The sequence below is a fragment of the Octopus bimaculoides genome, chromosome 7 (genome assembly GCF_001194135.2).
Source record: "Octopus bimaculoides isolate UCB-OBI-ISO-001 chromosome 7, ASM119413v2, whole genome shotgun sequence".
In the NCBI taxonomy this organism is placed as follows: Eukaryota; Metazoa; Mollusca; class Cephalopoda; order Octopoda; family Octopodidae; genus Octopus; species Octopus bimaculoides.
In genome coordinates, this window is record NC_068987.1 from 81,182,215 (window position 1) to 81,208,158 (window position 25,944).

Below are 25,944 nucleotides of genomic sequence, written 5' to 3' on the forward strand. Positions count from 1 at the left end.
TATATGAAAGTCGAATCTCGTCAGAGGTAGTTTAAGATATACAAAATAGGTGTTCAGTTCTTGCATGTCAAGTATACAGCTGCAAACCGATGGTTTGCATCCATATACTCAACTCAGCATTTTGTATATCTTAAACTACCTCTGACAAGAATCGACTTTCAAATAATTTTTAATTCACAGGAAACTACTAAAAAAATAAAAATCCTTTCTACTACAGGCACAAGGGCTGGACATTTTTAGCAGGGTGAAGGTCTAGAATTGAAACAGCTGTTAGAGATGTTGTCAATTATTTTTTTATTATTGAATAATAATTTATTAATTCTCTCTCTATTTCTTATCCTATTTAAATAAATAAATATGAATAAACCACGGTTTATATAGTTACCTTACAGTTGAATATTAATTGCAATGTTCAACATTCTTTGTATTGGTAACTAACCAGTACTTTCATTGGATTTTAGCATCCCTTAATGAGGTATGTACCCTTTATTTGAACTTATATATATATAAAACCAGTTGCACTGTCAGAGTTTAATGTGACGGTTATGAATTATTACTCAGTAGGCCACACTGATGAGGCTCAGGGTTTAAATACCCAAAAGCCGAAACCTGGTTTGTGGATATCCCTAATTGCATAATATTTTTATTTTGTGCTGTTAAATGTTTTAATTCGTTCTGTTTTTCTTGCATATTGTTTTTCACTGTTATCTTGCTGTGGAAGGGTGGATAAATTTAAGACTTTAGCTCTTATTTCTAGCAGGTAGATGCTTGTTAAGCATCATTATGGTTTGTGCAAATTTATATATAATGATATTGTGTCTGCAATACACCTGTGTCACTGCTGGGGATATCATCAATTTAAAAATTCATACACATGATATGAACAGTAGTGACATCTGATTTCAAATCTCAGTGTTTGAATGTTTTGCTTATATATACATATATATATATATATATATATATATATGTATATAAGGTTAGTTGAGTTAGAGGTTGGAATAACCATCTAAAGGATAAAAATATCCGTTATATTACCAGTATAATTACCTATGTTAACCCTACAAGCATATTATGCTCACAGGTTACAGGTAATGACAAAGATAAACACGAGTTTATCAGAAATCAAAGTAAACAGAAAATGGAGAAATATTGATCATCAATTATATCATATGTAAACAAACAAGTTTGTTTTTAAACACAAATAGACTGTATCCCATCTAACATCTGTTTCTGCTTCCAATGTTATATGGTATTGCTACTGAAAATTCTGAAAATAATATTCAACATATTTGGTAATACATCCCAAAGTGACACATAAGTAAAATGGTATGATTTAAATATATTAAGCGTTCATCTTCTCGAGGCTCTTCTTCTTTTCTTTCTTTTTCCTTTATGTATTTTTCTTCACTCTGATGAAGCTCCATATCCCTGATCAGAATATGTGGATAATAAACTGGTGGAGAAATTGTCACAATGGAGAGGTGTAAGATTTGTTAGTATGAAAGGAGATAAAAAGGAAAAAATGTTTGCAAGTGTATCAGTGCTGGAATGTCGGATGAGAGAGGTTAAAATATGTAAGGAGGGTGTTAGATACAAAAATATGATTTGCGATATAAAAGATATGCCAAATGATATTGATAATAAGGAATTGGATAAACATTATGGAATCAACATGAACTGGATCTAGAAGGAAGTAAATGATACTAGTGAGGTGGGGTAGGTAGCTTGTTTCCATATATTGTTTCATTTTTCATTCATGTTTATCATAATTTTATTATTTTAATTACTATATGCCCCCACTTGTATTGTATTGTCCTTTCTGTGTGTGCCCCTTGTGGGTAAGAATCATTTTCATAAAAAAAGTTTTGATCTCTGCATGTTTCATGTTTATTCTGATGAGGGGGGTCATCGCCGTGATGCACTTTAGTCTAAATGAACTGCAGTGGTGAGCTCCTGAAATGGCCATAGATATATGTGAATGCTGAATTTGACATACATGTGATATCTGTTTATTATGAACTTTGGATGTACTTGTGTGAGGAGAGTGAAAGACTTTTTTCAAGATGTATGTAAATTTGACCTGTGAAAGTCTACTTACTTATGAACTTTGGACGTACTTGTGTGAGGGAAGTAAAAGACTTTTTCAAATATTAAAAAAAAAAATTTCTTTTTAATCTTTGAAAAATATTTTAATCATCTGATAAAATCTTTTTAGTCAGTGGACTATTTTATTTTATTTTAGTTTTATTTTCATCTTTATTTCTTTATTTATTTTATATTTGTCCATTAGGCTTTTTGGTAGTTTTGAATTTTTAGTCGTTACATTTTACTTTTGATAAGCCATTATCTATTTGTATTTTATTAGAATATATATTTTTACCTTCTGTGATTTTATGTATATGTATTATTTTTTATGTGTTTGTAGACAATAGTGTTATTTATATATGATTAAATATTTGAGGGGTGGTGGTGTATGTAAAGTTGTTGACCCAAATTTAATGTTTGTTCTCTAACTAATGCTTCTATATGTGTATATATATATATATGTGTGTGTGTGTGTGTGTGTGTGTGTGTGTGTGTGTGTGTATGTATATATATATATATGTATATACATATATAATATATATATGTGTCTGTGTGTATATATATATATATATGTGTGTGTGTATTTATATATGTGTGTGTGTGTGTGTGTGTGTGTGTGTGTGTGTGTGTATGTATGTATGTATCATCATCATCATCATTTAACGTTCGTTTTCCATGCTGGCATGGGTTGGCCGGTTTGATAGGAGCTGACCAACTGAAGAGGTGTTTAGACTCCATGTCTGTTTTGGCATGGTTTCTCTGGCTGGATGCCCTTTCTAACACCAATCACTTTATGGACTGTATTGGGTGCTTTTATGCAGCACTGGCATGGGTGCTTTCTATGTGGCACCAACACCTACAAGCCCAGAAGATAAGGGATGCTCTGCTGGAGAAGATTACATGGAATAAGCCTGTATGCAAGAGCAACCACACTTTTACTTAACTTGACATGACTTTTCAAGCATAGCAAACTGCCAGGAGCCTCAGTTCTCCGTCATCCCCTCTGTAAGTCCCAACGTCTGTAGATCCTTTCTCACCACTCTGTCCTACATCTTCCTGGGTCTACCATTTCCACATGTTCCCTCTACAGTTAGAGATTGACACCTCTTGATGCAACTGTTTTCATTCATACACATTACATGGCCATACTAGCATAATCATCTCTGTTGCACACTACATCTAGTGCTATGTATATCTAGTTTTTCTCTTAAATCACATTCTGTCGTATATACACACTGACATTACTTATCAAGTGAAACATGTTGGCTTTATTTCTTGCAAGTCTTCACACATCCTCAGTAGTCACAACTCATATCTCACTGCCATGTAGCATAGTTGTTCATGCACAGGCATCATACAATTTGCCTTTTACTCTGAGGGAGAGGCCTTTCATTACTAACAGAGGTAGTAGCGCTCTGAACTTCACCCAGCCTATTATTCTAGCAGCTATGCTTTCAGAATAAACGCCACCTAAGTAATAGAAGCGGTCTACTACTTCTGGGGATCCCTGCTGGCATGTGAAGGAGTCTATTTTTTATACATTGCTGCACATCTGCCACATGTAAAGACTGCTTTCTCTGTTAGCCACCCAGTGATACTGCTGCACCTCTTATTTGTCTATAGCTTGCACTGGGTACACCGTATGGAGTTTCTTCCAAAACCTTTCCTACACATCAAGCAGAGCTATCTCCCTGAAAGGATCTGTGATTTGTCTGTTTTCCTACTTATCAATACTTTGGTCTTTGCTAAATTAACTCTAAGTCCCTTTGATTCCAGACCTTGCTTCCATACCTGAAATTTCTTCACTAGTTCTGGTAGTAACTCAGCTATAAGAACAAGGCCATCAGCACAGAGGAGCTCCCAATGGCAGCCAGTAAAAAGCACCGTTCAAGCATTATACCATTTGGAGGCAGTGACAAGTGACCAAGACATTTGACAATGCACCCTGCTTGTGTAGAGCTGTCAAGCCAAGTGAGACCATAGTCATGGCTGACGCCGGTGTCAGATCAATAGCACCTGTGCTGGTGGCACATAAAAAACACCCACTGCACTCCTGGAATGGTTGGCATTAGGAAGGGCATCCAACTGTAGAAATCTTGTCAAATCAAATCAGAACCTGGTGCAGCCCCCTGGCTTACCAGTTTTCAGTCAAACTAACCAACCCGTGACAGCATGGAAAGTGGATGTTAAATGATGATGATGATGATATATATGATGAGCTTCTTTCAGTTTCCATCTACTAAATCCACTCACAATGTTTTGCTATAGTAGAAGACACTTGCCTAAGCTGCCGCACAGTGGGACTGAACCTGGAACCATGTTGATGGGAAGTAAGCTTCTTACCACACAACCACACCTGCACCTATATATACATATATATTTATGTATGTATATGTGCTACATGTGTGTGTGTGTGTGCATGTGTGCACTCATACATGTTTGTGTGTATTACTAACTCCTTGCCTTGACTCCATGTGATAGTTGTAAACAAATGTCACTGTTACACAATCTTCTGTGAAAAAGTGTTTGGTCATGGGGAATATTACTTTACTTGGAAACAGGTGAGGATTAGACAGAGGAAGAGCATCTGGTTGTAGGAAATCTACCTCAACAAAATTCTATCCAATCCAAGGAGCATGGCACATTGGATACTAAAATAATGATTATGTGTTGAAAAGCACAAAGCTACTGGACAGTTCATTGCAAAATGACATTGTAGGATACTGACTATTAATCACAGGGTTTAAACATCCTCATAGATGTACACACACACACACACACACAAAACATATCCATGAATACATATTTTCATGTTCACCCCCCCCCCCCCCCACACACACACATGCATGATATGCTTTGTACAGTTTCTACCAATTTGAGTCACAAAGTACTGGTTGACCTGGGTGGCAACAGTAGTAAACATTTTCCCTTTGGTACCACCGAGTGGAACTGAACCCAGAAACATGTGGTTGTAAAATAAATTTATTAATCACACTTGTCTGACTCACATGTGCTAATATTCACTAGATGTTGCTTTTAATTCACTGAATGTTTAATTTTACAAATTTAACAATAAAAAAATGATTTCTCAAATTTATATTTTGTCCAATATTGAAGGAAAAAAAAAACATGCTGTTAATTTTTTAAAACACAAAAAGTTAATTCTTCTCATTACAAAGACTGAAAATATTCTCATTCAACCAGGCTGTATTTTATTCTTTTTGTATTTCATTCTTTTAATCTTTTACTGATTTCAGTCACTGAACTGTTTTACCAGTTTAATACAAGGTCAAACACAACATTGATCAGTTTTTTTCATTCATGGAGACAGGGGGAAGTTTGTGAAAGCTAATCTACCTTAATGGAGATGCATAAGGGTTATAATACCAAAGCATTATACCCTAACAACTGACAAAATCAATGGTTGCCATGAGAGATTATTCTGTCATGCTCTTGTCCCATATAAACTACAATTTCTAAATTCAAAATATTTCATTTCCTAAATATGATTGATGTTAATTAGAATGGCAATTCAGGTGTGCAGAAAGAAGAGTTTCCAACTCTTTCCTTCTTTCCAAATGATAATTTTTAAAACTCTGGTGGGCAAGGTGTTGATATTAATAAATGCCCCAGAGTCAATGTTTTATCATTTACGTTTACATTTATTTATTTTAAATCACATATTACAAACAGTAGCATCGTTGATTACTGGCTTCTGCTGGTCCAAAGATTTTTTGATAGCATGAATGTCAAGGAACTTGGCATATTAATCTGGAATTCATTCTTGAAGCACAAGTGTTCTTAGTTTTCTTGCTTGTTCTCATATCTTTTGGTCAGTATGCACCTGGAGAAAATATGCATGCACACATGTACATGCATGCACACATACACATGTGCACATGTGTGCATGCACATGCACACATGTATACACATATACACATACATGCACACACACACACACACACACACACACACACACACAAAGTTTCTGTCAACTAAATCTTCCTCAGAAGATACTGGATAAATTGAGATTATGGCAGAAGACACTTTCTACTGTGCTATATTCTTGGATCAATCCCAAAACTATGTGGATGTGAAATTACAACTACCCAGCTATGCTTACACCTGTTTATTCATCTCCTTTCTTTCTCTTCCTTCTGTTAGCAGGATCACAGCTCCCTTTTACCCCCTCATATTATCAAGGTTAGAGTTGATTCATGTACAGTTTTAAGCATCAGATGAGAATTAAAATTAAACATTTTATTTTCTACATATCTAGAGGGTTCTTTCATCATCTGCAAAATCTGTTTTGATAAGGCTAACTAACCATTTCACTAAACATTTGCAATAAAATGAGTCTGACAGTATATAATAACTTAGGAAGGAATGAATTCATGCATATGGGAATAATTCAGATGAACTAGATACAGGTGTTCAAAATTGATTAAAACATATGTAAAAAAGTGCTTCCAAAAACTGAGTGACTATAGGAAGCTGATTACTAAAAAGTAAAAGGATTATGTCAACTTGTTTTTGCTATCAGTAAGATACAACTTCAAAGTAATAATTTAGAAACTAGATGTAATTCTAAAAGTGGATGAAATAAAATATTGATGGCTTCATCCATATAGTAATAGATACTGTATTTATATACATAAAAAAAAGCAGAAGCCAGCTACATAGACTGTTGGAAACAACTTACAGTGTATCAGCAATTAATAGCAAGATATTTTATGACAAATAGTATTAAAATAGGTAAAAGAAAAATGATTGCGCTCTACTTATAGATTCTTCTTAGGTATATACAATACAAAAGTCATAATAAGGATACAAATAACATGAGACAGAACATGTCAGAAAAAAGCAAGCATACAAACATATCCAATAAATTTGAAAAAAAGAATTTCACAGCAATTCAGAAAATGAGAAGTATAATTTGTGTATGGCCATATTGCTAAAGGTCGGAACAAACTGAACTGGGATAATGAACAGTTGCACATTACTAAATAGTTATCTGCCACACTGCTAAGTATATCTTCAGAAAGGATATTCTAAAGCTCAGTTAAGCTAGTGTTACAATATTAATAAAGTAGAAGACATTAAAAAGTAAGCTAAAAAATATTATGTAACAAAGAAAAAATAAATTACTCGAAAACTAATACAATTTATATATTTGGAAAATTCAGGAGATAACTCCAGAAATGATTCAGATTTACATTATGACCTCATAAGCAAAACATAGTCTTCAATATGTTTACCGAAATATTGATGGAAAAAAAATCACTGAATAAATAACTGTACAAGATGTACATTGGCTAGCATAGGAAAATAGAATTGTTTAGATAATAAATAACTTAGAGATGCCATTCACCTGGAAAGCAATAGTTAGTGATAATATATAGAAAACAGAGAGCATAAAAAAATGCTAACTAGAAATAATTATGCAGTGAAGTAAAAGTAATATTAGTCCATGACTAATATTATTTACATTATTTGGTGACAAACATAATATAACCACTCATTAATTCTCAGAATTTACTTAGGAAGCTTTCAACAAGAAAAATGCCATATCATATAATAATCATCATACTCATAAGCAGGAACATACCTCATCTTGCTACAATCTTGTAGATAACAAAAGCACACTGCCTATAAAATAATACCAGCAAGAGCACCCAGTGAGTGTAAACCTCTGCCAAGGCAACACCAATGTCCTCTCAATGATTAGGCAGGTGTGATTTTTAAAAATGAGAATATCGGAAATAAACTCAGCTACTATCACAAACGAGAATACTAAAAGTGAATCCAACCACTCTCAAAACAATTAAGTAAGAAAACAGGAAAACTAATCCTGAATCCTTGTCCGGTACTGGATCAATCCCAAAATCTAATCAGTTCGTGCCAGTCACATGGCCGAACATCCCTGAAAGTTTCATTTGAATCCATCCAGCAGTTCTTGAGATATCTTGTCTATGGACAAACAAATGCTACTGAAGACAATACCTCTGCTTTCGCTAAGGTGGAGGTAATTATTAAGGAATTTTTTGACCACTCGAAACAATGTTATATTCTACACATGTGTTTCTCAAATTGACCATCACAAATTTCTCATCATTTACTTTCCCCTGCATATATGCATATATTAACTTTTAATATCAACACCCTCTACACTTAGCATCATACAATGTCACTAAAAGTAGTTATTAGTATATAAGTGCAGGACGACAAAATATTATAAGAAGGATTGCATATGAAAAACTCTGAGTAGCAATGTAATGAACAATCACTTTCAAATAAATGAAGAAATATAATCTACATGTGATGGGTACTTTTTTCACGATTATATACTCAAAATTTGTATGTATTTGTATCTGTGATTTTGTGTGTGTGTATAGGCACATAAATCATGTTTATATATATATACATGCATATGGACAAGGAGAGAGAGAGAGAGAGAGAGAGAGAGAGAGAGAGAGAGAGAGAGAGAGAGAAATAATTCCTCTTTTTATATATATATATATATATATGCATACTATCATCATCATCATCATTTAATGTCCGTTGTCCATGCTGGCATGGGTTGGATGGTTTAATCAGGGCTAGCAAGCTGAAAGGCTGTGGCAGACACCAGTCTGATTTGGCATGGTTTCTATGGCTGGATGCCCTCCCTAATGCCAACCAAATCCATGCAAATATCAGTTTTTATCTCTTGTCTGTATATGTGTGTGTGTATATATATATATATATATATATATATATATCCATACACACTCACACAGTCACATTAAGATGTAATGTGTATATGTGACAACTTGCCAATTATGTTAGAGCTCTATAAAATTTACTCCTTTAACATTTGAAATTTATATGTCTGGAAGCATAATCATGTACACTATAGCATCCATTACTGAAAGAAAATATATTCTAAACTATAACAGGAAACCAGTTGCAGTGATATCTAAATATGTCCACTCCTACGTCTGTTTTCATAAATCTTATATAACTGTACTATTATGCAGCACATGTTTTTAGTGAATAGTCTTAACACAGAATTATGACAAATACATTATAATCTTGCTTCTATATAAAGTGAAAAACAATGAGAAAATAAGATGGCAAACAAGTTAGTGTAGCATGCTTCACAAGAAGCTATCTTGTCCAACAGGTATTGTGATATATGGTTGCATATCTACCACATAAAGATATTAGAGAATAATAAAGTAATATAGTTGGAAGATGGTAAGTTATCATCATTTCAAAGAGCAGGTATATAAGAATATATACACATGTGTATACAAGAATACTAAATGAAATGTTTGCGTTTACAGACATTCATATATGTTCAAACATATGCTCAGCCACTTGGACAGCAATTTCATGAGCAGGCTGTTCTGTTGATTGGATCAGCAGGAACACTTGTCATAAGTGACTGAGTGCAAGTTAGTTAAGAATATTGTGGAACGGAAACTTTTCATAAACTGGAATTTAAATCCTAATCTTTATAGAAGTTTATTGTATCAAAAAAGCATTGAAGTTGAATTACTTTTAATTTTTATAATTATAGATAACAACTCAGGCTATAACCCGAATCAGGCGTGCGTGAACGATGTCGAGAGAACGTGTGCTACGAATAATATTTTTTGACACAGGGCACTTGTAAGAGGACCAACAGACACTGAACGAAAATAAATGAATTGCGACAGGGGTCAATAAAAGGAGTCTGAGTTATTGGCTGTAATTACATACTTGAAGCCAGTGTTGGCAGAAATTAAATCAGCTTGCTGATTTATACTCGGGCTAAGCCTGAACAGCCTGAGTGCCGGAGTCGTCACTGAGATATGTATATATACATACATACATACACATATATATATATATATATATATATATATATATATATCCTAGCTGATGTACCTGGTAATTCCCAGGAAAGCGGGGCTTATCCCTTGGTTCTGTTCTTGCAATTGTTTTCCTAATCCAATAACAACAATACAAAGTATGTAGCCCTTAAAACGGTTTTTGTGCATTTACAGAGAATACCAAATTGTCTTATACAGGATCTTATTTTTAGGAATTCCCAATAAGTTATGAATACCCAAATTGTGAAGTCAGTTATGTAATAATATGAACTTATTTACCCAATAGTAAGAACTCAAATAAAGTATCCCCAAAAGGATCTTTTATGCATTCCCTGAGTATATAGAATTTAAGAGGAAATTCTAATAAGGTATGTATGCTAAAATCATGAAGCATGTTACGTAATAATAGGCTAATCAGATATGAGATAATAACAATTCAAAGTAAAAAACTCTGAAAAGGGCTTTTGTAGGTTCCCAGAGAATATTTCACTCAGCAGCGCTAGTGCTGGTATATTCGTGAATGAGTCACTAACCAAAATAAGTGGATCTATTGTTTAGGAAAGTACTATTTACTTGTTTAAGGGTTATACTGGATAAATTGCAAAAATAAATCTAATAGTTCAAATTCTAAGAAATAAGCATACTCAATTTGATTTATACCAAATGATTTAGGAAAATGAATGGGTTATTTCCCTTGGCTGTTAAAATGAAATATATTAGATATATATAAGGATCCTTTCCAGGAACCCTGTTATCGATTTTTCAACAATCTGAGTATGCCATAAGGTTTCCAGACATGAGTTGTACTCATGTGTCAAGTTTCATCAAAATCGACAAAACAATGTAGGAGAAGTTAGCTAACAACTCCACAAACGCACCCTCAGACAGAATTTCCTACATATGTAGTAGATATATATAGTTGATGCACTGGAGTAATAGTGCATGGTAAATGGATGTCCTCAGATACCTGGGAGAATCTGTTAGAAGTTGTAGATATCTTTTGTTATTTAGGTGACCTAATCAACAGTGGTTGAGGATATTCTGAAAGTATCGAAGTTAGGTAAAGAACAGAATGGAGAAGTTCAGGGATCTAATCATTTTGTTGGTAACAAAATGTTTCTCTATCAGAGTGAAAGGCAAACTGCATGGTGCTTGTATACAAACTGCAATGCTAAATGGTAGTGAGATGGTCCTGAATGTGGAAGATCCGTGAGCACTTGAAAGAAATGTTGCAAGTATGCTCCAGTGGATGTGCACTGTCTATATGCATGATTGGTCAAGTACAAATGTGTTAAGAGAAAAACTGAGCTCCAGAGGAATCAAACAGTGCGCAAGAGAAAAAACTGCTTTGGTTTATGAATGTCATGCATATGGACAAAAATAGTTACCTCAAGAAATGCTGGTCACTCCCTGTTGATCAATCTTATAGAAAAGGAAAACCAAGGAAGATATGAATTGAGGTGGTGAAGGCTGATCTAAGAATACTGAAACAACTGGTAGAGCTGACAAGGGACTGAGATGCTTAGTGATATGTACTACTGGAGAAGAGTTGTCCAACTATGCTTGTACATTGTGGTTTAGTTTCTCAAAGTGTAATGAATATGCACATAATTGAATCCCCTCCCCACTGATCCTATCAACTGTGTCTCTCCTCTGAGCCATTTCCTACTAACATCTATTTTTCCTTATTACTATTGACAATCCCCCACCACCTTTGTCACTATGTATCTCTTACTCCCCACAACTCACAATCTCTAACCACACTCCTCAGCACCTATTACCCATCCTGTTATCACCCATCTTGTCATCACCCTCTTATTTCTGTGTGATTCTGCTGCTCTAAGAAATGAAAGCAATACCTGTTACAATATACCATGCCATATCACCATTATTGTACTTCCAGTCACCTGTCCCTCATGTCAATACTGCTCTTGATCAGTATTCATCTCTCATTCTTATTGTCCCACACTATTATTGGTCATATCCACCCTGTTTACCATTCACCACATTCGTTCCCTATATATATTTGATCTCCTCCACCAAATGTTTATGTCATATAAACATATATGGTACTTTGTTGTGAAACATATATGTATATTGATTTCTAACTAGTTATTAGTATTGCTATGCCTAAATGAAATAGTAAAATATATATAACATACATACCTATATACACACACGCACACATGCACGTACACACACATACACACACACACACACAAGTGCATACACATATTGTCTTTCATATACATACAATAAAAATGTGTTCAATCATATTTATTTTAAAGGGTAAAGGATTTCCAGATATTAATACACGTTTGCTTTTGAAAACTTTATGGAATGAACTCCGCATTCCTGTATTTGGCTTAATGGATGCTGATGCTCATGGTAAGTTTACTTTTTTGTTTCTAGTTTAAAGATTAGTCTAATGTACGTAAAAGATTTTGAAACTGAATTTTCTTTTTCAGGTTAAATGATATAATTTTTCAAATAAAACAAATCTAATATGGAAGAATTTTAAAATTTTAATAATGTATATCTTTGTTGCTTTAAAAACTACATTTGTATTTCATATTAATGTAATATTATATTTTTTAAAGTTGTATATGGAATGTTATTATTTTGAAATGTTTCAATATGATCTTAATGAATATAATAATGGAAATACTAAAGATCTGAGCTAATATATTATGTTTCAATACAATTTAAGTATTACTGCAGTGTTATGTCATTTCATTTGTTATTAATATTCATTTCTTTAGTAGTGAAATCTTTTTTATATTTTAATTGAATATATTCTAAATTATTTGAATGTATGGTAAAGCACATAAATGACTTTGTTAAACAATCTTAATAATAGCTCTTATATGAATAATATCACTAAAATATTGAATAATGTTTTTTTATTTCATTCACCAATATTTCACTGTTTTCTGATAATACTCAAGAACAAGATGGATTAGTTGTATAGATTAGTGTATTTAAAAGTATTGCTCTTTGTCTACTCATACTGCCACATTGATCTGGAATTTTAGATGGTTTCAAAATTTTAGGAACTTTTTAACATTGCTTGAAGGTTTCTCATGTAAGAAAGCAGTAACTCTGAGTAGAAACAGAGTAGATTCTTGAGTCTTAGTATTCAACTTTTCTAGTGCTTGTGTCAAAATAAAATGCACTTAATCTATTCTTTATTATGGTGGGCAATAGAAAGAGTGTTGTGCTTATACCATGTCCCTGAAAAAAACAGGACATATACAATAAAAATGTTTGAAGGTCTTCTCTGTTGCTGTGTCTGTTAGATGATGAAGGCCACAACATGTATTAAAATTCTTAAGAGCCATCCACTACATGTCATTATGGCGAAACAGGTATAAATGACAATAAAAAAATTTTGTGCAGTGGGAACTAAGAACCATGCAACCTAATTTGACACCAGTGTAAAACAATAAGATATGCATTTGAATTTTCTTGTTTTACAGCTCAATCATTGTTTTACAGTTTTAAAAACCTATCATTTCAGTGATGTTGTGAGATTCAAATCAATTTTTGATGTTTCCTTATTTTAGTCTTCTTTCGTAGCTAAGGATTCAAAACTTTTAGTCATTTTCCATAATCCTTTTTGAATGATTGAATGATGCAGAAAAGTATTCAAAAGTACTCTTTTCCATGTTTGTAGATATTATTACTGCTTTCTTGTAAAAATTCTTAGAATATCCTTATTTGCCTTGATTATCAGATAAAACATATACAACAGAGTGATTTGTTAGTTTGGTTAACTTCTTGTTATCTATACATTGCTGCAACTTGTAAATATACATTGCTACATTTTCTTCATCCACTTTGCTTATATTCACCAGTATCAAGCTCTCTATTATTCTGTTAATCCTGATGGCAAAATGTAGTAAAAAAAATGTTCATGCTTCTGTCACATTTTAATCTTTTCTACATAAACAACTTTATATTACATGGGATTCTGTTGAGATCTGTAGCTTTAACTGTTTGAAGGTTTTCTTTGTTTTTTTACTAGCTCCTTCATGGATTTATATAATTTATCCTAAAATTAAATTTATTGCATCATTAACTTAGGTCCAAATAATTGCCAAGAATTGTTTTATTAACAGTTTGGTGCCAGAAGAAATGCAGAGGAAAATTTTGTTTTAATATTTTCATGGCTCATTTCATCAGTCCATTATTCTTATTTTAAGGCTGGAGAAAAGATTAGACTCCCACTAGAAAAATATTTAGCTACGACAGTATCTAACAGAAGCATTACAATAAGATGAACTTTTAAAGAATTTCATCTAATTGCAGTATTTTTGTTACAGCAAAAAAGCTTACTTATTTGGTACACAATAATTCCTAGATGTTGCACAAGCATTTATTGACAGCATTTGCAAACTGTTAATGAAGAAAAGTGTATGAATATTATGCTTATTTTGTTTCATTACACTGATTTTCCTTGCATATCTGCTGACAGAAGTATTTGATAAACATATGCCTATTGTTTGTGCTGGAAACCTGTCTTGATTTTGTTTTCTTATATTTTCTGAAAATGCATTTATAAGTTGATAGTTTTACAAGTTGTCATCAGCAATTTCATGGTTTTAACATTATACAAAGTATAAATGAAATGCATGAATATATTTGATATTCATGACTTTAAATCAATGAATATAAATAATTATAAAGACAAGAGATACTATGTTATTGATTTAGCTCATTATTATTATCATTTTATATGACCTGTAAGCTATTTATCATCTGTGACATATCCATATACTAGATAAACTATTTTGGTTTTTTCAAGGAAATATTTTCTGCTTTCTATTCTATAGTAAAAATATGCAAGTTTTGTTGATAAATCCAAGTGGTTTGATAATGATTGAGTCCTTGTTCTTTTGTTCTTGTTTTACAGTTGCAATTTTAACTGAACTACTTTATTGTTGTAGCATGTTTTCATGAAGGGTTTTGCATAATATCCTAATATGGTTATTATAAACTATATATATGTATGTATGTATGCATGTGTGTATGTGTAAATTTATATGCATATATATGTATGCCTGTACGAATTGTGTAACCTCTTAAATTGTTTATCTAAACATAGTACTTTAAATGTGGAAGATACCTGACTAAATAAAGAATTGTCTCTTGTGATTTATATATTCTTCAGGAAGATACTTAGATCAGAGGGAACATAATAAGAAAGATATAAATGTAGAGTTGTAAGTGCAGCATATAAGTGTAGCATACTCGCTTATTTTTAATATTTGCCTTTACTGTTTGCAATTAAAGAAAGCTGTAAGAGAAACAAAATTTTATCATATTAACCGGAGAACCAGTTTGATAATATTATAAAGCAGCACATACCAAGAAAGTGCATCATAAAATCACTTAGAATATCTAACATAATTTCAAAATTCCATTCTCTTCTAAGGTCATTTTCCAGTTCCATGTGAAAAGCTAAAATAGCTATTTTGAATATTGCATTAGCCTAAATGGTTGTATTGTATTGAAATAAAGTTTCACCTTGTGATCCTACCCTATATTGTTTTCATTCTGGAAATTTTAATAAATCATAAATCTGAGTAGATGATAAAATACAATTAATAGACACAAATGCAATGTTAAAAACAAAAATATAATGAATTTAATATACATAGGAATACCCTGCATTATGGGAGTAATATATTCCTGCAAAACTGCCGTAAAGCGAAATTAATTTTCCCATTGATTTTCATGTTATAAAGTGATAATGTTTCTCAATGGTTATTTTTCAAGAAAACAATAAAAACAAAAATCCAAATATAATATGTATATATAAGAAGATTTGAAGAGAAATATGTAGGGGAATGAATAAGAATTGTAATATTGTTCTCACTGCAAAAGATGTTGACTATTGTGTGAGGGATGGAATTGCTAGAATGAGAGTTACTGGGAGGATGAAGGGACACTATCTTCCATCATATAGTTCATAATCATCAACATCTACTTGAGAAGTGTAAAACAACAAAATTGATGTTTATGGCACATTGTCTCTTTACAGAGGTCAGTGTAGAAACTGAGTTCCTTATAAACTCCTCTTATAACGTTTATATTATATTTACATTTAGAGTTATCAGCAAAAACTAGTAGATATTCTCTGTGCTCAATTTAAGTGGAGTTAGTGGAATTTCCATATTCTCCACAGTATATTCTGGTTGCTCTTATTCTAACAAAATCAGCTCATCATTAGATAAACTTTCTCCTCTATGGAACACTAGCAACTTAGCAACATCATCTTCCATGGCTTCTTGAAATCCTACATCATTTGTAAGTATTACAATATCTATCTGAATTTTGTGTAGACTTTCTGCATGTGGAAAAGTACTAAAATCATGGATACAGACAGTCTATATATTTTTCAAGCATCATTCAAAATTGCTCATGATAGGGTGTGGTGCAATGATCTTTAATGAATATGAGTAGTGTTTGTTTTTTCTTGTTTTTGAAAGAAACAAGATTAGCATATTCCCATTGGAGGGATATGCTAATCATGCATTCAAGGTCTCTGCTCATGGTATCAGTTTGGGCTTGGCATGTGGTGTTTAGCTTGTGAGTAAATGATACATACTTGGGGAATGTTAGGGATGAATGAAGGATAGTGTTATCTGCATAAGAGTAAGCAATGCTGGATGTGGCAGCAGGTAAGTTATTGATGTATAGAAAAAAAAAAAAAAGTTGGAACAGAACTGAACCCTAGGGTGTGCTGGAGTCGATAGAACAAGGGGGAAAAGTGCTCCATCAACACACAATGATAATGTGATCTGATAGGAAGCTAGTGAATCAATAGATGAGACAGGCGGAGTCTATGTGTGAATAGTTTCAGTAGAAGATTTGCATGCCAAAGAAGATCAAAAGCTTGGTTGATTTTGAATTTAGCAACGTTGATTTCATCCAAATTTCTCCAAAGTTAGAGTCTAGAGGGTGTGATGGAGGAAAGCAGGTCACCAGTGGATTCATTTTTATGGAAACCATACTGGTGGTCATTAATAAGAAAAAAATAAGAGTCAATTCTGAAATTCAAATAAATTAGTGATAATAGTTTATTCAGCTATTTTATAAGATAATGTAAAACACAAATTATATCAAAGAAGATTATACAAAAGAAAAAAAAAACTTGTTATATGTTATAAACAGTGTAGCAAAAGTACACACATAGATATATACTACATTGGACAGATCTGAACATTTTATCTAGTCACTTTAATATCATTTAATATCATTGAGACAAATTTTACACACTTGAAAATTCATGCTAATATGCAATTAGTTATGTAATCTTTGGGAAAGGTATCATTATTATTTTAATAAAAAAATTTACATGCCAAAATAAACTATTATTATATTGACAGAGCTAGTCAAAATTATTTTTTTAAAGCAATTAACCTTTCATAAATCTCTGATTAATCAGTCTATTCAATCCACCTATTAACTTTCACGTTTCTTAATGAAAAAAGACATTACATAATGTAATTAGTAAAATCATGGTTTTGTGATCTACAGTATAAGTCTGTACATGACGCACAGTTTACATCTATATCCCTATGCCAGTGTATAAGTTTTTTTTTCTTAAATTTTTATTTTGATTTAAGATGGTTGAATCTGTAGAATACATCATTTAGTTTTGTTTCCTAGAGTTTCAAGTTTAAATTCTGCCCAGCAGACCAAGCAACTTCATAAAGGTCATTTGTTGGCTTGAGAAAGCAAGGTCGAAAAGTTTGGTAAGAAGCAAAGTTAAAACAAACAAGATAGCTGGTTGGAATCTTTCATTTTGACAGGTTTTTATCATAAGGGCTTTAGATGGAGATTGATTATGTTGCCATTTTGATATTTTGATTTTTGTTATTTATGATTGTGTCTTGCATATCAGATTTTCAGTGACATAGATGACTTTTGTTTGTAGTTTATATGTATAGTCTTCTGATGCCTCTCTTTGCTTGAGTTTCTATTGATTCATCAAAATACCTTTAAGTTTTTGAATGTCTACATCTAAAATACTTATTTCTTAATGATTAAGAATAAAGATTGTATTTCACAAAGTGCTGAGAATGTTTCATGAATATTTAAGTTTGGATGATTCTATGTTTGACTATCAATACAATTTTCAAGAATAAAATTCATTTATACATCAAATTTAAATAAAAAATATTTTATTACCTTGCATTAAAACTACGTACTTTAATCTATTTCTCTTAGTCAATGAAAATGGGTCCAAAACTTAATGTTTTAAGCATCAGTCTATATAAGAACATACAAATATAATATCTAGTTTGTACTGAGGAAAATAAACAAATGTTATGTAAAAAGAGAAAAATAAAACAATTCCTTATATTGTATTTTCCAAAAATAATTCATTTTTATAAGAGAGCCAAAAATACATATTCTACTGCTCTTTTTCCTTACCCATCTATAATTTTTCTTCATTAAAATCAATAAGAATGAAGAAATATAACTACATTTACTGCTATAATTAATTTATTTAGAAATGGCACATCAATGACATATTCATTGTGATAGTCACACTGGATAAGAGTAAGAGGGAAAAAGAAAACTTAGAAAATAATTCTATTTTATCTATTTTAATATCCAGCATAGTTTAAATGAAAATGGAAATGACTCAAGAACATGGTCTTTAAATGTAAAATTAAGGATAATAAACAATACATAGACACAGACATAGCTGTATAGTAAGAAGCTTGCTTCCCAACCACATGGTTCCGAGTTCAGCCCCACTGTGTGTCTTCTACTATAGCACAAGCTGACTAAAGCCTTATGAGGCAGAAGCTGAAAGAAGCCCGTCATATATATCTGTGTGTGTGTGTGTGTGTGTGTTTGTGTGTGTGTTTGTCTCCCACCACTGCTTGACAACCAGAGTTGGTGTGTTTATATCTCTGTAACTTAGCGGTTCAGCAAAAAGAGACTGATAGAATAAGTACATGGGGTCGATTCATTCGACTAAAAGTTCCTCAAGCTGGTGCTTCAGTATGGCCACTATCTAGTAACTGAAACAAGTAAAAGATATGATTTATATCTTATACACAGTAGTTCAGGCTTCCAAGTTCCTTAAACTCTTAATCACAACACTTCTGCATTTGTTAAAAAGTACTAATACAGGAATTTTGTTGATAGTATATTTATATTTCTTTAGCATATTTCATGTGACCCTTTGTTTTATTTGTATTTTATTTTTACAAGTTCATTTCGTTGCTGAGGTAACTTCTCTAAAAGCTGTAAAAATATTTGCTTCCAATAAATGATGAAGCATGCACAAAATTTTGCTTATAATTTAAAGCACAATATATAGATATTTATGTTATAATTCATCTATTTTGTAGTAGGATTTAGAAATCAAAAGATCAATATATTGAGATACGAAGAATGAAAAGATAAGAGGATTAATTGCAATATTTAAAACACTCCTTCAATGCGAGAAATTTTGTGCAGTTTGTGATGCAATTAATTTTATTCAATATATCTCATTACAGATAAATATTCCCATATTTGGAAAGAAACATATTTCTACTATAATTAAATATCATCCAAATCTCTTTCCTATACTGGAAGGTGTACATCATGTTTGCTTAAAACAGAATTAACATACTTATTTAAGAACATAACTAAATGTAAGCATCATTTGCGTTTGATTTTTCATATTTAAAGCTGTATCATTATGTTATAGTTATAAATATGAATGCAATTAGAATAATTTATTTGATTGATTATTATATTTTTAATAAAATGCATTTTAAGCTTGTCAGTTCTTATTCAGTTTTCCCTTTACTAAGTGACAGCAAGGTTAAATCTAAAATAAAATCCTCAAAGTAATTTTTAGGCTTCACTGTACTGTGAAGCTAGAAATTGTAAAGCTCTCTCATATCATACCCTATTGTCTTAAGTCTTAAGTAAGCAAAAAGTGCATGAGATAATATATCCTACACAATCCAAAAAAGTTAGGATAGTCAAAACTGAAATAGTTCTGATCATAGGTCCCCTCAGTTTTGGAAGTCTATTGTGAAAGTAAATCCTCAAACAAATATAAGCAGATAATCATTAATACCATGTCATATCAAAGAAGAAGTAAGACAAGAAATATATTCTTTTATACTCTAGGCACAAGGCCCGAAAGTTTTGGGGAGGGAACCAGTCGATTAGATCGACCTAGTATGCAACTGGTACTTAATTTATCTACTTCGAAAGGATGAAAGGCAAAGTCGACTGCAGTGGTATTTGAACTCAGAACATAAAAACAGACGAAATACTACTAAGTATTTTGCCCGGTGTGCTAACATTTCTGCCAGCTCACTGCCTTAAGATAAGAAATATATCATTATATGTTTACTCAGTTTTAATTTGTTGCAATCCTGCCTAAAATTAAATGTTTCATTCAATAACAAATGGCAAATAGCACTGGTTTTATTTGGAATTAAAAAAAAAAAAACCCACATAAAGACACAGTATAAAAATCTGATTTATAATCACTATACTAAATTCTTTAGAATGAAGTCAAATTTTGTTCATTATGTTGCTTGAAAAATTAATAAAAATAGAAACAAATATTCTGATGTTTAACGTCTGATTTTTCCTACTTGTATGTATTGAATAGCCATATATCTTATTTGTATGCATTTCATTTTCCATTTCTGACATATGATCTGATCATCTGAAGTATGCTTCAGGCTATCTCTACTTCAAGCCCTGTCCTCTGCCATATGGACATTTGTCCCATATCGACTCTTATTCATTGCTGTTATATTATCTGTACCAGAGCAGTCATCTCCCTTGGATGTATTGTCTGATGATTATATTACCCAAGAACATTCTCACTTTGTTCTTAATATGACTCTTCTGTTAGAATAGAACATTTAATATCTTATAATGTAGTCATTTCTTACCAATTATGGCATATTCTCTGACTTAGCTGTCCAAGTTTCTGAGCAAGCAAATGAGAGAGGGAACGTGAGAGAGAGAGAGAGGAGAGAGAGATGGGGAGAGAGGAGACAGTGAAAGAGATAGAGAAAGAGAGAGAGAGAGAGAGAGAGAGAGAGAGAGAGAGAGAGAGAGAGAGAGAGAGAGTGTGTGTGTGTGTGTGCGTGCGTGCGTGCGCGCGTATGTTTGTGTGTGTGTATTTGAAACTTTGGAGAACAGCTGTCCTCTAAACTTTTCAATTCGTTGCACTCTAGATATTAAGCTAGTTGCTCCAAATTAAAAAATAGCTATTAGATGCATTATTTCAGTCAAAAAAAAAAAAATTCCTTAATATTTACTCTACAGTTTTTAGGTTAGTGTTGTAAAATAACTTGAAAGAGAATGAATTTCTACAATGTCACAATCATGGAATGAAGGATTGCACATATTTATTGCATCATGATCAAGCACATTGCAGCTGTGATCATTCAGTCTAATAACAAACGTATCTTGGGTTGCATTATTCATTGTGCACTTTTCTCATTTAAACAATTATGCAATTTGAGGGCAATATGACTGAAGTATTAATTAGATGGATGATATTCATCTGAATGTAATCAAAAATTCAAAAGCTAAATTAATGTAATAGTGGAACATATTTTGGATTGAGTCTGCTTCTGTCTAGGAGCTGTCTCATACAGAATACTGGAGACTCTGCTTGCAAACTTCATTAGTTCTTTTAACTTAGTTCTTTCCTATATGGCTTGAACCATTTTCTTTTTCAGAATCACTTTGATACTCTTAGATTTTGCCTATTGTAACCTCTAAGGCTGTTTTACTCAAGATTACACAGCCAAATTAGGTAAATGAATGATTAACATGATATCAGATAATTTTAGAACCTTCAGCATCTCAAAAACTGAGAGGTTTTTACAATCCATTTGCCTCTTTCTGTATCAGTCTTTTCTTGGACATTTTGTCTAGTCCCTATATCTAATTATTCTAGTATTTCTATTGTGATAAGGCGATTTCTTTCCCAGTTGATTAGAGTAATCTCATATGGTAACTCTTGTATGCATCTTTTTTCTCTTTATCGTTGAAAACAAGTAGCCCCTTATTTTGAATATCTTCATCAACAAGATTCTATTTCACAGTTTGAAAGCTTTTTTTTTATATTCCACATTCTCACAAATGTTAGTATATCTACAATCGTGCATTTGATTAACTTTTAACTTTTGTATGATATCATATTCTCATGCCTTTCAAGCAAGTTGGGTTACATTCTATGTTCTTAGATATACATTCTTTTAGCTATAACAATCCTCTTATTTCTACATTATACTAATCTGAAAAGGATTGATAACTGAATATTGAGAAATTGTGCATGATACATTATTAACAATAATGATACATGTCTAGAGAAGAATGATCTAGAGGAAGTAGTGAGATAGATAAAAGAATTGTAAAAGTAAAATATTGACAAAACAAATGCACTGCTTAGCTCTCTCTATACCTTCAGTATGTCAGTATGTAAAGAATCTTAACAATTATAGTTTGAAGGAATTATTTCCTGGTATGTTCTTTTCTATAAAAACAGATGAAGAAACTTTATTCAACTTTAATAGATTTTATAAATTAATTCTATTTATGTTTTATTGTTAAACTTATTTTGAAACAACTTATTTTAAATCCTAAGCTCTTCATGAAGTTTGCTTGTGTAAAGTTATTAGAGATCATTCTTTTAATAAATTTTTCTATATTTTTATATACTTTCAAAAGGCTATTTCTAAATTGTTTGTTCTTTAAAAATCATAATTTCAAAAGTAGTTTCATTTTCTTTTTATAAATTGCAACCTAGAACAACTTTTTGTTCGCATTGAAATGGATACTACTGAATTTAAAATTAGATTGCATGGCTCGTCACTAGATGTACTTGGCTAAGAAACAAAATAATTTTGGGGAGTATGTGAAATTTGAAGAGACTTAGAAATAATGTGATATTGATTACAACATAAAAAATAAAAAAGAAACAGCTATGCATTTTGAAAATGTCGAGACAAATTAGTAATTCAACTCAAGTGAATTTTTTTCTTTTTTACTGTAGGCTACATGCTTCATTCAGATCCAGTTTAATTTTTATTTTATTTTTCACTATACTAAAGCAAGAAAACATCTTACTAGTGCACAACTGATATTTTATAATTGGTTTGGAAATATTGCTAAATAAGGAATGTAGAATAAGGAAAATAAGGAAACATAAACAAGTTTGAAAGTAATATATCAACCCTCATTTATCTGGTATTAATTATAGATATTTATGAACGAGTTTTTAAGCTTATAATATTCAGAGATATTTACATCATTTATATTTATATAATTTATTGGTCTTACAGTGTTGAAAATAAAATTCTATGCTTTGTGGAACATTACCATGTTCAAATCTAATTACTGTATACATGTCCTCTTCTAAAGTAAATAAAATGTGTTTCTCTTACATACTGGAGCCAACAGAGTATTTTGTAATTGCACCCTTCATTATCTGTTATCTATTCATCAATAAAGTCTTTCATCAGAAGACCTTGTTTGGTCTTTCTATCAAGGCCTGTGATGAAGTCTTCACTCCTTCATTCTCTCTCTCTCGCTCGCTCTCTCTCTCTCTCGCTCGCTCTCTCTCTCTCTCTCTCTCTCGCTCTCGCTCTCTCTCGCTCTCGCTCTCTCTCTCTCTCTCACTCACACACACACACACACACACCCACACAGATGCCGTTTTCTCCTAACATATATTTTCCTCCACCTATACACATGCATGGAGGCACATGGTCTAGTGGTTAGAGCAGCAGACTCACAGTCGAGGGATCGTGGGTTTGAATCTCAGACTGGGTGGTGTGTGTGTTTATGAGTGAAACACCTAAGCTCCACATGGCTCCAGTAGAAAGTAATGGCAAACTTCTGCTGATTCTTTTGCCACAACTTTCTCTCACTCTTTCCTCCTGCATCTTGCAGCTCATCTGTGATGGACCGGTGTCCCATCCAAGTGGGGAACCTATACGCCAATGAAACTGGGAAACCAGCCCTTATGAGCCAGGTATGGCTTGAGAAGGAACAAACAACAACATACACATGCATAAAATTTTAACTGAGTTTTTATCATCTTAATTTAAATAAGCCATTCTTATCTGGAGTCTAAGAAAGTATGAACAGTATATAGGTCCTGCTTTTCCATATCAGATGAATTAATTTTAAAAAGCATAACAACCACAAGAATTATGCAATATATATATATATATATATATATATATATATATAGGTATGACTGTGTGGTAAGAAGTTTGTTTCTGGGTTCAGTCCCATTGCGTAGCACCTTCATCAAGTGTCTTCTATGGCCTCAGACTGACCAAAGTCTTGTGAGTGGATTTGGTAGATGGAAACTGAAAGAATCCCTTTGTATGTGTGCATGTTTGTGTGTGTCACTGTGTATATGTTTTTCTCCCACCACTATTTGATAACTAGTGTTGGTGTGTTTATATCCCCATAATTTAGTGGTTTGACAAAAAGTACTGATAGAATAAGTCCCAGGCTTTACAAAAATAGTTACTGGGGTTGATTCATTCAACTAAAAATTCTTTAAGGAGGTACCCCAACATGGCTGCAGTATAATGACTGAAACACATAAAAGATATATTATATGGGTTTATTATATTATATGGGTTTATTATATTATATGGGTTTTTGGTTGTGTAGAGAAGGAACATATTTTGCAATCATGAGATAAGGAGCATATTTTTCAATCATGTTGACTAAGAGTCTATCATATATTATCATCACCAGTTTAACATCCCTTGTTTCATACTTGCAAAAATGAGATGAAACTTGATGAGAAAGATTTTCTATAGTTGGATGTACTTTTTGTTACCAATTATCAGGTTTCCAAGAAAGCTGATATTTCCTTTAGTTCTTCAAATACAAGCAGCTTAATGTTTCCACTGAAGAGTGGAAATTGTGAGCACTGCTTACTTGCAGCTAGAACATGACTTTAAGACAAGGAGTTGCACATACTCCCTAGTATCGTCCAACACTACCAGAGATTTTGGAGTAATTGATAACAATCTAAGCTGGAGTTCCCACTTAAACAGCAAGGTTAACTTGGCCCACAAGGTGTGCTCCTGGATCCTGAGAACTTTCTGGTCTAGAGATGCCTACACCATCATCCTTTTCTACTCTACTTTTGCCCAACTCCACCTTGAGTACTGTTGCCCACTGTGGTCTCCCCATACAAAGCAACTCATTTTGAAAGTGGAAGCACTCCAGAGGTCAATAACAAGAAAGATAGATGGCATGAGATGGGGTCAACTAAAAAAACTCAACCTCTCCTCTCTCCAACGCTGCCAGGAGCACTACATCATTTGTGTGATGTGGAAAATATTCCATCAATATTGCACAAATGATGTTGGTATCAATTTTAAAATCCATCCAAGATTTGGTCCCTGTGCTATCAGCCCCCAACAAAGATCAAATTCAGGACACATTACATCACAACTACTTTACCTCTACCGGTCCAGCTCTCTTTAATACCATACCAAAATGCATCAAAACGGAAATGGATCGCTTAAAATTCAAAAGTTCACTGGAAAAAATTTCTTTAAAAAATCCTAAACCAACCTCCTACACCCAGATATGTCTCCACCAATAATAACTCTTTGCTAGAGTGGGCCATGGTGCCCCATATATGATGAAAAGACTTCACCAGGTGGTGCTATTGAGTTAGACATGGCCTGGGCCTATACTGGCCGAAACCTATCAAAGTTAGTTTTATATATATATATACACACACACACACACTCCGTGTTTTTCTCCTTGTTTTCTCCATATTCTTTCTGTTGAAGAGCATAGCTTGAAACGTTAAAGACTTTCTCTATTCCCGAGCGTTAAACTAATACATCCTTTTGTTGTTTACATCACCTGTCCTCGTCTGTTGTTGTTTTTTTCGTAAATTCTCCCATATATATATATATATATATATATATATATACATACATATATACACATATGTATT

General features: G+C 32.5%; 1 protein-coding gene across 4 annotated transcripts in view; it reads left to right on the top strand.

Moving 5' to 3' along the window:
• LOC106872053 (meiotic recombination protein SPO11-like) overlaps nt 1-25,944 on the top strand; it is an 809,808-nt gene that overhangs the window by 125,670 nt on the left and 658,194 nt on the right. For all 4 annotated transcript variants that reach the window (XR_008264640.1, XR_008264641.1, XM_052969772.1 and 1 more), the window contains exon 9: nt 12,233-12,332. Coding sequence is in view for 2 of the 4 variants with exons in the window: in XM_052969772.1 (XP_052825732.1) it covers nt 12,233-12,332 (100 nt within the window). In the remaining 2 variants the exon portion in view is untranslated. The remainder of the gene's footprint in view (nt 1-12,232; nt 12,333-25,944) is intronic.